This window comes from Blastomyces gilchristii, assembly GCF_000003855.2.
Source record: "Blastomyces gilchristii SLH14081 genomic scaffold supercont1.3, whole genome shotgun sequence".
In the NCBI taxonomy this organism is placed as follows: Eukaryota; Fungi; Ascomycota; class Eurotiomycetes; order Onygenales; family Ajellomycetaceae; genus Blastomyces; species Blastomyces gilchristii.
In genome coordinates this window covers 802,053-818,609 of record NW_003101680.1, presented here as the reverse complement: position 1 = coordinate 818,609, position 16,557 = coordinate 802,053, and the positions used below count along the sequence as shown (strand labels likewise).

The following is a 16,557-nucleotide window of genomic DNA, read 5'->3' as shown; positions in this document are numbered from 1 at the left end:
CCACAACCACCTCATCTTCTGCTGCATGACATAAAAAACTTGTTTGTACCCTTGAGTATCAACGTCAGAATCTCCTTCATCTGAAAGGATTGGTGGAAGGATCGAGAAGAAAACATCTCAAGAGATTACATACCGCTTCTCAGCACTCCCCTTGCCTCTTTCTTTCTGCCATCGCTGCCTCCAGGCCAGCAGTAACCTCGAGATATACAGCTCTGGGTACCGGCTCACATACATGACCCCCAACAGGCCAGACAGGCACGGGCCAGACTGGATGGTGAAGACTGATGTCCGCGCCTGCATCGAGGAGTAATTGGACGATCTCGGAATTCTGCCAATACTCCATGGCCAACTGTATGACCCTTCCGCAGGTAAAGCTAGCCGCTACCTTGAGACCGGAGCCGTCATGATCGCGACGGAGCCCACGGACGCCATGGTAGGGAGCATGGGGATTAGCTCCGTGCGCAAGCAGTGCCTTCACCAGATCTGCATTGCCGGATGTAACTGCTAGGAGGAGCGGAGGTGCGAAACGTTCTGCTTGTAGAGGGGTTGGCTGATCAGGAGTGGTGTCGCGATCGGAAAAAAATCGACGGTCGGGAAGCGGCCGGTCAGACTCCTCAAAGTCGCACTGAACACCGTTGGCAAGCAGCGTGTTGACGATGGCGCTGTGCTGCTGCTTCACTGCTAAAAGAAGTGCCCTTGTTCCAGAGACGCGGTTGGTTTTCTGCACAAGCGCTTCAACTAGTTTCAGGCTGCCTCGTCGCACTGCTTTCACTAGGGCAGGCCCCTCTGCCGATTCGATGGTATAGTTCGCATCGGCGCCGTGAGCCAGGGACAGATTGACAAGATCGAGCCTGTCGTGCTCTACCGCCCACTCCAGTGGTGTCAGCTGGATTTCATGGAAATATTCAACCGAGTTGAGAATGCCTTCTTTGGGTCTGTAGGGTTGGTTGTAGCAAAGAATCGGGAAGTCCAAGCTCAAGTCATTCCCATGTCTGAGGATCTGTGAGAACACACGCACCCCGTATCCGGCTACCAATGCAGCCGCAAGAGCCGCCTTTCTCTCACTCAAGGGAGGTGGCCTGCACGTTGGATTGGATGCCGCGGGTGGGACAGCTGGAGGCCCCTGTGGTATACCCCACAGGTACGTTCGGGAGTATTTGTCTGAGAGACGGCCCGGGGACGTTTCATCAGTGAAGCGATTTCGAAAGTTGAATCGATACGACGTCGGATCCCACAACAACTCCCATCCATCGTCGTAGTCCTCCCTAGTGGGAGATGAAGGCCTGTCCGGGTTGTCCTCTGTACTTCCGTCCCTCACCCAGCCGGTTTGATTCCATTCGCATCGTGGCCAACTCGCGCCCACTACTCTCTGGTACACTTTTCCATTTTCTATCTTTTCTTCCACTTTTCGCCCCCTGTCTGAGTCGTACTCCTTCGCCCCAGGCCAGAAGTCTGTTGCCGCGTCATGGGGCTTGAAAGGAGTTGTATATTTCCGCTGGAGGAGATCGTGCCAATTGGTGCCTTTGAAGAACGGGTGGTCTTTTATTTCAGAGGTCCCATTCTTTGCCCCCAAGCGGTTCAGTGGATTTTTTTCGAGCAGCTTGATCAAAATGTCCTTGGCTATCGGTGGGAGTCCCCTCAGGACGTACCGGGTCTCTACTTATCTTGAGTCGTCGCTTATTGGCCATCCCGACCGTAGAAATGGGAGGGTAAATCCGGTCAACCTTTTCGTAGAGAAAAGATGCCCCAAAAGCCCCACCAATCCGCCGTCTGGGAAACCGACTTGGTTGTTGCCTGACAAGCTCAGGGGGCTGGGTACGCCTGATGTTCCTGGCACAACTGTATCACCGTCCTTGACCTCCAGACTGAAAAGACTAGGATTGCATAGGCTGAGGTGTCCAGGTGAATCCAAGAAGATATCCTCCATATTCAGATGTGCGAGAATAATATGGTTGTCGTGCAGATATTCCAGTACACAGAGGAGCTCCGCAGCATAAAATCTAGCTAGGCCAACATCGAACCGCCGCACCCGCTGGAGGTGATGAGAAAGCGGCCCTCCGCTAGCCAACGGTGAAAGGAGGCTCAGTCCCTTGGACGACTTGAAAGCGAATTTGAGCGGAGCGATGAACGGGTGTTCGACGCGATGAGTGAGCTTGGACTCGTGGGTAACGTCTACGACTATGGGAATGGTCTTCATGCCGTAGCTTCTGTCGGTGTCTAGCTTCTCTACATAGACCAGATCACTCGAGCCCATCTCGCCGTAGACGCACCAAACCTCCGTGTCGCCCAACGGCGGTACCTTCTTCTCGAGATAGGAAATATCGATCGGCACTTTCCCCGTGCCACCCTGCACAGGTATGGGCTCGTAACCATGCCTATCGCGAGGCCGGTTTTCCGTGAACGGGTTCACCATGACAGACCCCAAGGAGACAGTCTGGAGTCCCGCTTCAGCATCAGAGCGCCTGGCAAACATGCGCACAGCCAGCTCGGAAGAGGTAGTCGAAACATCAAACTTGTACATGTACCTCCCATCCGACGCGCGGTACCCTGTTCTCGGGTTGGACCACCCGATTCGGCTATTGTAGCAATATTGCGATTCAGCGGATATCTGGAACTGTTCATATTCCATGATCGCATAAGCCAGCCATGGGTTATTCCCCGCTACTACTGGTTGGTAACGCGATCCTTCGCACGGCTCTGGTATCGCCAGGCGACCAGCGGGGTGGAGTCTGATGGATAGAATTCCAGTTGGTGGTTGTGACGGAACGATGACCTCGTAGGTAGTAGTAGTAACTAGGGGGAGGGGTCAACACAGGCTCCTTTTCATGGTTGTCCAAAGTCAGAACTTGACATGTAGTAATGTAATGTACATGTACATACCATCCTCGTTTTGAGGAGGATACTTGGGCTGGGGATGTGAACACCAGCCGAAGGGGTGGTAAGGCTTGCTCTCGGCGGGCATCGTGAGAATTTTCTCGGCAGGCATCTATCTAGTTAATTATTAATTCAGAGCGGATCGTCAGCTGTGCTGTCTGAAAGAACTAAATACTAGTAAGAGTGCTGCTGCGTTTGCGTTTACTTTCCAGGTTGGCGAGATTCTCCCGTCAGACATTGGTTTCGGTGTTTAGATGCTTAGAAATTGGATTCCATATTCAATCATCTCCTTGTCTGTACAAGTAAGTAGTTGCTACAATAATAATAACTAACTTGAAGGGTCGCAGCAAATGAGGAAATGAAGAGCACATGCTAGTAGTGTAGTAGGGAATCAATGATGGTCTATACAGAACTATTACCTTAGTTATAGTTAACTCCTCTGCTGTGTACGCAGCGTAGTTATGAATAGATCAATTGACAAGTAAATATTTTCTGCAGTTTAAAGTCACTGATTATGTGACACAGTGAAAGATATAGAGATATATACATATATACAGAAAAAACAGAAAAAACATGAGTGTGATGCTTCAGTCTCAATCTCTGAGTCTATGGTATTTAGTCCGTCAACTGATACAAAAGATGCATTATTTAACAGTTATTAATAATTAATATCGCTACAGAGTAAAAGAATATCACATCACGTCTTTAAATTTCTTTCTTATTTTTATTTTACTCTATATTATTATTCTGTTTGGCGGCTGTTGTATTTATCCCGCCGCGCGGTGGCGATACGATAAATATTTAACTATTTAACTAAATATTTACATGCCGAAGTGGACACCTTTCTTTACCCTTAAATATTACATACAACCTTTGGGCCTAGTTAACTAAATATCAATCCTCAATCCTCGATTCATTCTTTTCAAATTCCTTTCTTCATATACGAAAAGGCGGAATAAAGACAAAAAAAAGACACTCTCCCCCCCCTCTCTTTTGTTTGTGGCATACGGCTTCTTTTTCGTTTTTCCTTTTTTTTTTTTATTTCTTTCTATTTTTTCCTTTATTTACCACGGGTATTTTATCCAAAACGCCTCCAAAAGGGAATCCCGGCGCAAAACGTCACAGTTAACTATAATAACTACTACCTAACTCCTACTGGTTCTTATATTCGGCCCAGCTCTCTCTTGCTTTTGGCCCTGCGCCCAACCTGCGCCCAAGCACAGGAACCCAAAAGGACACATATTATTGCATACTTATCCTGTACCGTGTACCGAAAGTCAAAGAGCATTGGAAAGAGGGAACGCGGGATATTTTAGGTGATTAGGTGATTGGGAGATTGGGAGACTTGGGTGTGGAGGGAATCCTCTTTTTTTCTTGAAGCAAAAGAGGAGAGCTACAAGAAACAAAATACAGAAAAATAAGATAAGACACCACGCTCATGGAGCGCTCCTATCTCTTCTCGACGGATGATGTCCTTGCCCACTTCAACGTCACCGCAGAGGCTGGGTTGTCGAGCCAGCAGGTCGTGACGGCTAGGAAGGCCTATGGGAGTAATGGTATGTCTGGTCGTCTCCTTTCTTTAATTTACTACTTCCTACAATCCATCTCCTCTTTTCTGCGCAAAGGCGCATACGGTGGTATATAAGATTGTGAGATAGTTATATATATTGTGAAGTGGAGTCAACATGTGTGCGCGAAAGCTAATTTTCGATCTTTGATGATAAAAACAGCTCTCCCCGAAGATCCGCCAACGCCCTTGTGGGAACTCGTGCTGGAGCAGTTTAAGGATCAACTTGTGCTGATTCTGCTTGGGTCTGCCGTTGTGTCGTTTGTGCTGGCCCTGTTTGAGGGTGGGGATGATTGGACAGCCTTTGTGGATCCGGTGGTGGTATGTCTTAATTTATTATTGTCTCTTCTACTTCTATTCGAATATTTTGTTGCGTTTTTTCGCGTACGGCTGGCTAACAGGTCAAAACCTTTTGCTTTGCTTTATACTACTAGATCCTCGCCATCCTAATCCTCAACGCCATCGTCGGCGTCTCGCAAGAAAGCAGTGCCGAAAAGGCCATCGCCGCTCTACAAGAATACTCGGCAAATGAAGCAAAAGTCATCCGCGACGGGCAGGTGCAGCGCATCAAGGCGGAGGAGCTGGTTCCCGGTGACATCGTGACTATCTCCGTTGGCGACCGCATCCCCGCTGATTGCCGTCTGCTCTCCATACACAGCAACAGCTTCCGTGTCGACCAGGCGATCCTGACCGGCGAGAGCGAGAGTGTTTCAAAGTGCACCATGGCTGTCAACGACGCGGCCGCCGTGAAGCAGGATCAGGTCAATATGCTCTTCTCCGGCACGACGGTGGTCACGGGCCATGCGACCGCGGTTGTGGCACTAACGGGCGCCGCGACGGCCATTGGCGATATCCACGAGAGCATCACGGCGCAGATCTCGGAGCCGACGCCGCTGAAGAAGAAGCTGAACGACTTTGGCGATTTGTTGGCGAAGGTCATCACGGTGATCTGTGTGCTTGTTTGGCTGATCAACATTGAGCATTTCAATGACCCGTCGCATGGCAGTTGGGCTAAGGGCGCGATCTATTATTTGAAAATCGCGGTTTCGTTGGGCGTTGCGGCTATTCCAGAAGGGTTGGCTGTGGTTATTACGACGTGCTTGGCGCTGGGGACGAGGAAGATGGCGGCCAAGAACGCTGTGGTTAGGTCGTTGCCATCTGTGGAGACCTTGGGCAGCTGCAGTGTGATCTGCTCGGACAAAACAGGCACGCTGACGACAAATCAAATGAGTGTGGAGAGGATTGTGTATCTCAACGAGGATGGGAATGGACTGGAGGAGATAAATGTTGAGGGAACCACATTCGCGCCGAAGGGCAGCTTAAGGAAGAATGGCAAGGAGATGGAGGATTTGGCCGTTTCTTCCTCCACCGTGCTGCAGATGGCGGAGGTTCTGGCGCTATGCAACGAGTCCTCGTTATCTTATGACCCAAAGACAGGCGCGTATTCCAGCATCGGGGAACCTACCGAAGGCGCCTTGCGCGTGCTCGTTGAGAAGATTGGAACGGACGACGCAGCGCTGAACAAGAAGATTAGGCAACTACCAGCTCCTGAAAGACTGCACGTGGCCAGCAAATACTACGAAGATCGCCTCCCCTTACAATGCACATATGAATTCTCCCGCGACCGCAAGAGCATGTCCGTGTTGGCCGGCGAGGGTAACCGACAGAAACTCCTCGTCAAGGGCGCCCCTGAATCGATCCTGGAACGCTGCTCACACGCCATCCTCGGCGCCAACGGCCAAAAGGTGGCATTGACAAAGAAACACACCCAGCTGATCTCCCAGGAAGTCGTGGACTTTGGCAACCGCGGCCTCCGCGTCATCGCCATGGCCTCCATCGACAACGTCGCCCCAACCCGTCTCCTCCGCACGGCACAAACAACCAAAGAATACTCCCAGCTGGAGCAGAACATGACCCTGATCGGCCTCGTCGGCATGCTCGACCCGCCCCGCCCAGAAGTTGCTTCCTCAATCCGCAAGTGCCGCGAAGCCGGCATCCGCGTCGTCGTCATCACCGGCGACAACAGAAACACCGCTGAAGCCATCTGTCGCCAGATCGGCATCTTCGGCCCGCACGAGCAAAACCTCCACGGCAAATCGTACACAGGCAAAGAATTCGACGCTCTTAGCGATGCGGAACAGGTCGAAGCGGCCATGAACGCCTCGCTCTTCTCGCGCACAGAGCCCACGCATAAATCTAAATTGGTGGATCTCCTGCAGGCACAGGGTCACGTCGTGGCCATGACAGGCGACGGCGTCAACGACGCGCCTGCCCTGAAGAAATCTGATATCGGCATCGCGATGGGCACGGGCACGGACGTGGCCAAGCTCGCAGCCGACATGGTCCTGGCAGACGATAACTTCGCCACCATCGAGGTTGCGGTGGAGGAAGGGAGGTCCATCTACAGCAACACACAGCAGTTCATCCGCTACCTCATCTCGTCGAATATTGGAGAGGTCGTGTCAATTTTCCTGACGGCCGCACTGGGAATGCCGGAGGCGTTGATCCCCGTGCAACTGTTGTGGGTAAATTTGGTTACAGATGGATTGCCTGCGACGGCGTTGTCGTTTAACCCGCCCGATCATGATGTGATGAAAAGGCCGCCGCGGAAGCGCGGGGAGGCGCTTGTCGGGGGTTGGTTGTTTTTCAGGTACATGGTTGTGGGCTTTTATGTGGGCTTTGCAACAGTTTTTGGGTATGCGTGGTGGTTCATGTATAATCCTGCAGGGCCGCAGATTACGTTTTGGCAACTGGTAAGTTGTTCCTCTTACACACCCTCCCCCTATCCTCTATTTGTTTGTATATCCCATTTACTAACAACAAAAACGACAGACTCACTTCCACAAATGCTCCACCCAATTCCCCACCATCGGCTGCGAAATGTTCACAAACGACATGTCCAAATCAGCCTCGACAATCTCCCTCTCCATCCTCGTCGTCATCGAAATGCTCAACGCCATTAACTCCCTCTCCGCTTCCGAGTCCCTCCTCACTTTCCCCCTATGGAATAACATGATGCTCGTCTACGCCGTCACGCTCTCCATGTCGCTCCACTTCGCTATCCTCTACATTCCCTTCTTGCAAGGGTTGTTCTCTATCCTACCCCTGGATAGGCAGGAGTGGATGGCTGTGTTGGCTATCTCCTCGCCGGTGGTGGTTATTGATGAGGTGTTGAAGTTCTTGGATCGGAGTCTGTATGATAGGCGTACGGATGTTGTGGATGTTTCGTCGTCGGCCCAGTATCAGAATGGTGCGGCGAAGGGCAAGGCTGCTTAAGGGAGAAATGAAGGGCGTGATGATAGTGCTAATTGACCGTCTAGTGTATATTTTTTATTCCCCTTGTGTTTGTGGAGACGGAGGTGAAAAGCGGATAGAAAGAAAGAAAGAAAGAAACATTAAAAAAAAACCAAAGAGAGATAGATACACATGCACGTTCTGTTTTTTTATAAAGTTTTCCCCCATGTTCTCTATTTCTATTTCTATTTATTTTCTTTTTAAATCTATTTGGTCTGTTTCATTCGGGATAGGTTGGTGTGGCTATTTATTGTGTTTTTTATGATTTTCCTTTCGTTTTCTTGTTTGACATATGCTTTTCTTTTCTCATCGGCTTTATATTCTAACTAGCCTATCGCGGGCCACCACCATGTTAAATATAGAGTACATATAGATAGATAAAAGCAACACATCAGAGAGATGGCGGAAAGAGAAAAATGATAGTTGTTATGTACATACATTACATATCTTGTTTTTCAGTGCTTTGTTTTCTCTCATTAGTGCTACAATTTTTTGATTCTCTTCTCAGTTATATATCTAGGTTTTATCATCGCTCAGATTCATTCATGTCCTTCAGCTTTGTACAGCTTTCCCACAGGTGTAATGGAACCAAGTACGGGGATCAAATGATTAGACATGCTCTTCTTCTGCACGCCGCCATATCGTGTCAGTCAATGAAGCTTGTTTAGTTTGTTCTTGTGTCTGTATATTTTGTTTCATTCTTTTCTGTTTCCCAGTCTCTTCAACTGTCCTACTGATCATGGCTTGTGGAGATTAACCAATATAGAAAATCAAACATGTATGAAACGTAAAACATTACAAAACATGGAGGGATTAGGAGTTGGGTAAGAGTTTAAATGAGATAGCATTTTTCAGTTTTTTAAATCTAAATTTTCACCCTATTTACTTGTGGGAGGTTTCCCCGTTTGGCTCTGTAGAGGATAGCTGGTTATACACAATCCCCGCCACTGGCACTGTCCGATTCCCCACCGGTTCAAATATCCAGTAGTCAGTAAGAACAGCCCAATGGTCATGCCAACCCCCTCCCGGGCCAGTGATTGCCTCCGCAAAATCCAAAATCCAGAATATCCACCCAATCCGTCCATCTAGAAGCCTATATCATCAACCTCTCAACGTTCGTCTTCAGCGTCTGAATCTGAGTATTCAGATCGCTGGCTTCGTTGGTGGTGATGCTAGCCGCGATGACGGCACGGCTGACACCGCATGCGCGGCCCAGGGCCATCTTGCTGGGCACGTACACGTAGGGCACGTTCTTATCCTCAGCGAGGAGCGGGAGGTGGAGGAGGATCGCCAGTGGGGTGGTATCTATATGCAGCAGGCAAACGGGATGGTTAGCTGGGATGGAGGCAATTGAAAAGATGGGAAGCGGTGGGACGGGGATGTTAGTTCTTTACCTGCAGCGAGAATCACAATCTCGGAGGTGCCGCGGTTCAGGGTCTTGGTGGCCTCGTTGGCCCCCTTCTTCAGCTGGCGGTAGTGCGAGGCTTGCTGGACAAGATCCAGAATTGTCTGGGTCATCGCTTGGTCGGCGAGCGGCCAGGCTGGCGGGATTTGCGAATAGATGTTAGCTGCTTATTCCGAGAAATTAATCGGGAAAGTCGCCTCCAGAATTTCTTACCTGCGTTGGTCTGGTCTGACATGATGACGGGTGGTGATGTCCTTCTGCGGAGAAAGGAAAAGATTATGGGTTGATGCGTAGATGAGTTATTTATTGGAAGGGTTCACGGCCAGTGGTTCTTGTGCGGTGGGGTGGCTCGCCCTATGTGTGTATGCGGAATTTCTCGAAGTGAGGTTGCGACAGCAAAAAGAAACTCGCTCGTTGGGATAAAAAAAAATGTTCCAAGCAGTTGGATTTCGTGTCGGGGTGACTATTTATCCGAGAACCAACGGATGGGTATTAGCGGAAACCTTAAAAGCTTATTTTGACCGTGCCAGGGTTTTGGAGTTTTGAGGCTGAGAAATTGTACCCAACCACAACACATGTGTATACAGAAAACTTGACCTCGCTAAGTGCGCCACTTGACCTCATTATGTAAGCTGACCTCGCAAATGTGGCCCGTGCCACTACCTGACCTCACTCAATACATCTTTTCTTGTAATTTGAAATCACTCAATTATTTACCATCAATTCTACAATCAATTTAAAATCAATTTAAAATCAATTTAAAATCAATTTAAAATCAATTTAAAATCAATTTAAAATCAATTTAATACTGAAATTATTCTTGAATTTAATAATAATACTGAATTGATTATCAACTGATTTTCAATCAATTATTAATTACTTAAATATATAGATGTCACGCTCCCGGCCGCGCCAAGGCTCTGTTGCGGTTCCACACGGCCCATTGCTTCCATGCGGATGATTTCATCTCATATGAACCGGTTTCCAACCACTCTATGACATCATTTGAATATATCATAGAAAGATCTGATTGATGAATATAAGAACTCTGCTTCTATATGAGATCAGCAGATTACTCTTTCTTAATAATAAGATGCTGCTGAGATATTACTTCAGCTATTCTCACTCATGAAATAAGAGAAGAGTATTCATTCATTGTCTATATAGAATAGCTAAATACTGACTTCTTATCAAAGAAGTCAGTGATTTGTTTTTTCTCTGTTAAGAATATATATAAGAGTTACTGCATATCTTATACAATCTTCTTAGTATATGAAGTATTATATCTGTGATATTCTTATAATAACTCTGTAATCTATAAGCTCACTATTTAAGCAAGATAGTCAAGCTTATTTATACAGTTTCTTAAATAACTATCTCTATATAATGCTGCTGACTAGTCACTGCTTCAGTTTTATTATATTATAATTTAAATCACTTAATCTGATTATAAGTTTGAATCAGTTAAGCTTTAACAGACTGATATAATCTCATATATTTATACTGAGACTGATCTGATCTCACTCTCTGAGAGAAATATTACATTATTCTCTAGAGTGTGTACATCTCTACTCTGACAGAAATCTGAGATTTCTGAACTCACTGTATATTTTAATATAAGCTTTTCAACTACTCTATCACTACTGTGGCCTCTACACATCTATATCTATTATAAAGATAGAGAGATTAAGATCAGAGATTCTCTGAGATATAAGAGAAATATCTTATCTGAATTTCACAGTTTTATCTGTACTCTTGAATGAAAATTCCACCTTAATCTGAGCCAGTATAATACTTATGAGATATAAGTAATATACACTGTCAATCTTCTTGAAGATATCTCTGTAACTACTTGAGTTATTAAGAAGAGAGAGCTTAAGCATATTAATGCTATTATAACTTAGAAAGAATTTAAGAACTTTCTACTGAATTAAATTAAAGATTACTGCAACTGCAGCTTCACAGCAGTATAGTAATTCAACTTATTATATTAATAAAATAATGAGAATTCTTTCAATTTCAATACAAGATTTGAAGAATATTGAGAGAAATTAACTGATAATTTAAATCAATTAAAAATACAGCTTTATCTTATGAAGCTGACTTATAAGATATGAATAATAATATTATAATATCAGAGTTCATTAATCAATTATACTGAGCTTATCAACCTGGCTTCTTAAATCTATTTGAATAATTAATTCTCTGAGAAAAAGATCAATAAGATCTCTTCTAAGTAATTAATAATAGAATCTAAATAATACTGTGACAGCTTCAGTGTAGAGAAAGTAAAGAAGAATTTCAAGTATTCTAATTCTTCACTCACTGTAAAGAAATGCTAAAAAAGATTTGATAAAGATCTCTATTTCAACTGTGAAGCTGATAAATACTATATCAGTAATTATAAAAAGCTGAAGAAGAAAAGAAACTGAGAAGATATCTTCTCAAAGTTAACTTCTCTTCTGACAAATATATTCATAGAAGATAATAAAGAGAAAGAAATAAAGAATTGATAATTCTCATATCTCTAAGTTCATGTTATGATTATAATGTATACTCTGAATGAGAAGATATTAGTGAGATGTCTACTTAACTCTGAGATAAATACTAATTTCATATTCTATTTCTTTTCTTTGATGAAGAGTTGAAAGAAGATAGATCTGTCAGATTATATGAAATTTACTAATAAAATGAAATATCACTGTTTTAACATAATTTAAGTGAAGTGTGTGATTACAGACTCAGAAGAAATCTTTAAAAAGAGTAGTCTGTTTCTTTATACAGTTAATATTATAGATGAGAATATTATTCTAAATCTTCTATAATTGAGAGAAAACAATTCTCTTATTAACTGAGTTACTTAGATATGATAATATCATCTTATTAATAAAGAGATAGTAATAGAGAAATCTGAAGAGTTTCATTAGAAGAATCTTGAGAAAAAGATTGAGTTAATATACTGTGTAGCAGATGATTGAGACTTAAGAATAGATGAAGAAGTCATCACTCTCACTGCAAGATTAGCAGCAGTATTCATCATTAAAGATGAATATATATAATATCTCTTTACAGATTTTAAGAATATCTTTTTGAAAAGAGAAGCAGTGAAGTTTTCTGATATCAAGATATAATATAAGATTTACCTTGAAAACAGTGTAATGATGCTGTACAGATCTTTTTATAACTTGTCTGTAAAGAAATTGAATATTCTGTGCAAATATCTTGAAGAAGCATAATTAAAGAACTGAATATATTTATTAAAGAGTTCAGCAGAAGTATCTATACTCTTTATATCTAAGAAGAATAATAGACTATGTCTATGTATAGACTACAGAGATCTTAATAAGATAATAGTTAAGAATTACTATTCATTACTATTGATTAATGAGATAATCAATTGATTATCTGAAGTAAAGATGTTCTTGAAGATTGATATACAGAATGTCTATCATAGAATCAGAGTTAATAAAGATAATGTTTGAAAAACAGCTTTTTATATCAAATATGATAATTTTGAATATCTTGTTTTATCTTTTAATCTTTGTAATGCTTCAGTTATCTTTCAGACCTATATAAATAAGATGCTGCAGGGCCTTGTTAACATCTTCTGTATAGTATACTTGAATGACATTCTAATCTTCTCAAAAATGAAGAAAGAACATGATACTCATATTTGAGAAGTATTAAGTTACTTAAGACAGTATTAACTCTATACAAACACTGAAAAATGCTTGTTCTATATACAGAAGATTGATTTCTTAGATTATATTATTGAAGTGAATGACATTTCAATAAACAGAAGTCAGGTCTCTGTTATTGAGAACTGATCAGTACTGTGAATATACTGTGAGATGCAGATATTTCTAGAATTTATGAATTTCTACAGATAATTCATCTATATATATTTATGAATTACTGTCTCTCTTACAGATCTGTTAAAGAGAAGTGTAAAAGATAGAAAAATAAGACTATTTACTCTCACTCAAGATACTGTACAGATATTTATAGAATTAAAACAAGCTTTTACAGATATTATAATACTGAATCACTTTAACTCTAACTTACTCAGTCAGTATAAGACTGATATATTCAGAAATGAAATCTATGAAATCTTTTCACAGTTGATACTGAAGATCTTTCAATATTGAAAGAATTAGAGAATAATCACTTCTGAGAAAACAGATAATAAATTATCTGTGAGAGAAGACTTTTTTACAGAGTCTATAAGATATTATAAATGAAGATCAGTGATCTTCTTCTTCAAGAAGTTATTACTCACACAGAGAAGGTATGATACTTATAATTAGAAGATGTTAGTAATTGTTAAATTCTTTAAGATTTGATAATATTATCTTCAGAGTAGTAAGTATTCAGTGTAAGTTCTCACTGATTATACAAATCTGTGTTACTTCTTGATAACAAAGAGCTTGATAGAATGTTAAGTCAGATAAGCAGAGCTGCTTTTGAAGTATAATTTCTATATTCAATATTATTCAGATCAGCTTAATCTCACTAATATACTGTCTAAACAGTCTGATTATAATATTGTTAATATAGAGAAGAATTCTATAAAAGAATCTCTGTTATCACTGCAGAAGAAGCTGACTGCAGAGAGTTAAGATTCTCTAAAGCTTGAAAACAGTGCTAGAGAGACAGCTATATAACTCAGTATAAAAGATAAAAGAGAATCTGAGTCTCTGTGAGAAACTGACACTGAAGATTATAAGCTTCTTGTGTCACATCTTATAATCATTGAATTGATAAAGAATGAAACAGTCTACAATCTTTCAATCTGACTACTTTTGAAATTCATTGATAAGTTATAGAAGAGAGATATCTCTACTGCAGCTTGAATTCAGAAGTTGAAGAAGAAAGAGTCTGATTTGAACTTAGAAGAGACAGACTCTGAGTGAGACAGTGTTACTAAGAAATCAAGTTACTGATAACTAGAAGAATGTGAACTTCTACTACTGAATAATTCAGTCTTCATTTCTTATAGCAGAGTGATATATCAGAAGTTATTAAGAATTCATTATAATAATTTTCATATGAAGTACTTTGAGTTAGAGAAGACTGAGAAGCTTCTAAAATATAAATACACTTAAGACAAGCTCTGAACAGATGTCAAAGAGTATGTTAAGACTTGTAATATCTGTCAAAGAATAAAGATTCTGTAGTATAAGTAATACAGTGAGTTAATATCACTGCCTATTTCAAAGAACTCATGACAGAATCTATTAATAAATTTCATAGTTAATCTGCTGAAGTCAACAAGAGTCAAAGAATATGACTCAATTTTAATTATTGTTAATTACTTCATAAAGATGATCAGATATATCTCTATTTATAAAAAGATTAAAGTCTCTGAATTGACTGATCTGTTTTTAGATATCATCATTTATAATCACAGTACTCTGAAATTATTAATAATAGATTAAGAATCTCTCTTTATTAGCAAGTACTGATCAGCTTTTTGCTATTATCTTATAATAAGACATCTTCTCAGTACTGTATTTCATCTGCAGACTGATGATCAGACTGAACATCAGAATCAGACACTAGAATAACATCTTCAAGTATTCTATTTATATCATTAGAATGATTGACTTAAACACCTTCTAATTATCAAATTCATATATAATAATATAAAGAATACAATCTTAAAGATATCTTCTTTCTATGCTTATTATGAATATAATTCTTCATTATTCAGTAACATCGCGGATGACATTTCAAAGAGAGGAATAGACAGTCAGAATGTCAGACAGATATAGAGAATAAAGTATCTCTCAGTGTCAGAAGTAAAAGTGAGATTAGAACTTTTAAACAAAATTTATAAGAAGATGATGAAAAGCATTCACTGCACTCAGAAGTAGCAGATAGAATACTATAATTAAAAACATCTTTTAATGAAGTTCTTAATAGAGAATTAAGTGCTACTTTCAGCAAAGAATATCAAGATAATGAGACTGTGTAAGAAGCTCAGTGAGTGATGACTAGAATCTTTCTCAGTAATAAGAGTGATAAGTAAACAAATATATGAGTTGAAATTACTCACAGAATTGAAATCAATTTATTCTGTTTTTCACATTTTCTATTTGAAGCTCTATAAGTAACACTCTGAAATGAAGCTGTCTCAGCTGAATGATATCAAGATTAAGAGTGATATTAAATATCTTATGAAGAAAATATTGAATAAGTGAATATATTACAGCAAGCTTCAATATCTTATTAAATAAGAAGATTATTTATTATCAGAGAATTTATGAGAACTGCTTAAGTATTTGAAAAATACTGAGAAAGAGATTGCAATCTATAAGACAGCTAGTAGAGACTGCTCTATTACACATCAGAGATATTAAGTAAGAAATATTACTTAAGACTTCTTATTTTTCTTAAAGAATTTTTTAGAGATAATCTTGCAGTGATAAGCTGATGTCTTGTAGACTCTGTAGCACTCTTCTTCTATTTTCTCTTAAAGGATTTTTAGAAGTTTAATAAGACTATACAAGTGTAACATTTCTGAAGCAGTTAAAAGAAAAGAAATATTTGAAATTAATAAAAAGATTAATATTATTAACTCACAGACTGCTGCTATTCTAATAAGGTCACAGCTTATTAAAAAAGTAAAAAGAGAGATCAGAGCCTACTCATTAATAATTACATTCTTATCAAACTCATTCTTCACTGTTGAAGTCTTCAACATTAGTATCTTTATCTGCTAAGAAGTTAGTACTGCAGCACTGCAGAAGAGCAGAAGAAATGCATGAAATATTAACTTATTAACTTATAAAGTATCTCAGTTATCTGCTTTAATTGAAGTGAGATTCTCTTCAATCAGTGATTAATCTCTGTGATACTTTCAATAATAATGTCAGTTAATCTCTTCTTGAGATCAGCTATTCTGAGATGTTTTTTCATCTCAGAGATTCACACTTTCATCTTTTTTTACAGATGAGTAAGAGAGATCTTCTCAGCCTTGATGAAATCTGTCAATGCTTGAAGCTCTGAGACTCTCACTCTGTACTGCTTGAGTATCTGAGCTTCTTATCAGAGCTGACATGATATCTTCTTGTAGAGTAGGTAATACTTACAGAGAGATAGAAGTTATTATTACAGATATAATGAAAATAATAAGAGTGAGAGAAGAAACAGATGTATAGAATTCCTTTCTTCTTCAGCTGCTTAACACAGTATAGACAAGTAGCAGTGCTAGTCAGAGACTGCATCAGAGCCTTCTCATAGAGAGAAGATGAAGAAACTGCAGAACTCTGCAGACTCAACTCAGCAGTATTTCAAGCAGAGCTCAGACATGCTGTGAAAGAGAAACTATAAATTGAGCTTCTCAGAGCCACTGTCTCTGAAATCAAGCTCTTTTCAGATTTCTCTCTGAATGATCACACAGAGTTATACATCA

At 41.0% G+C, this 16,557-nt stretch overlaps 3 protein-coding genes across 3 annotated transcripts; 1 reads left to right on the top strand and 2 right to left on the bottom strand.

Annotated features, from left to right (window-relative positions):
- Nucleotides 1-27: 27 nt before the first annotated feature.
- BDBG_01794 (serine/threonine protein kinase) lies at nt 28-3,103 on the bottom strand. Its single transcript, XM_031720491.1, has 5 exons — nt 3,080-3,103; nt 2,881-2,990; nt 1,784-2,819; nt 1,650-1,724; nt 28-1,561 (listed from the first exon to the last, which is right to left on the bottom strand). The coding sequence occupies exons 3-5, from the start codon at nt 2,627-2,629 to the stop codon at nt 140-142; spliced, it is 2,343 nt and encodes a 780-aa protein (XP_031576699.1). The 5' UTR covers nt 2,630-2,819; nt 2,881-2,990; nt 3,080-3,103; the 3' UTR covers nt 28-139.
- Nucleotides 3,104-3,711: 608 nt separating this feature from the next.
- BDBG_01793 (Ca2+ transporting ATPase, sarcoplasmic/endoplasmic reticulum) lies at nt 3,712-8,566 on the top strand. The gene is made up of 4 exons (XM_002627076.2): nt 3,712-4,430; nt 4,605-4,762; nt 4,876-7,194; nt 7,274-8,566. The coding sequence occupies exons 1-4, from the start codon at nt 4,313-4,315 to the stop codon at nt 7,715-7,717; spliced, it is 3,039 nt and encodes a 1,012-aa protein (XP_002627122.1). The 5' UTR covers nt 3,712-4,312; the 3' UTR covers nt 7,718-8,566.
- Nucleotides 7,977-9,574, bottom strand: BDBG_01792 (small nucleolar ribonucleoprotein SNU13). Its single transcript, XM_002627075.2, has 3 exons — nt 9,354-9,574; nt 9,130-9,276; nt 7,977-9,040 (listed from the first exon to the last, which is right to left on the bottom strand). The coding sequence occupies exons 1-3, from the start codon at nt 9,373-9,375 to the stop codon at nt 8,829-8,831; spliced, it is 381 nt and encodes a 126-aa protein (XP_002627121.1). The 5' UTR covers nt 9,376-9,574; the 3' UTR covers nt 7,977-8,828.
- Nucleotides 9,575-16,557: the final 6,983 nt, after the last annotated feature.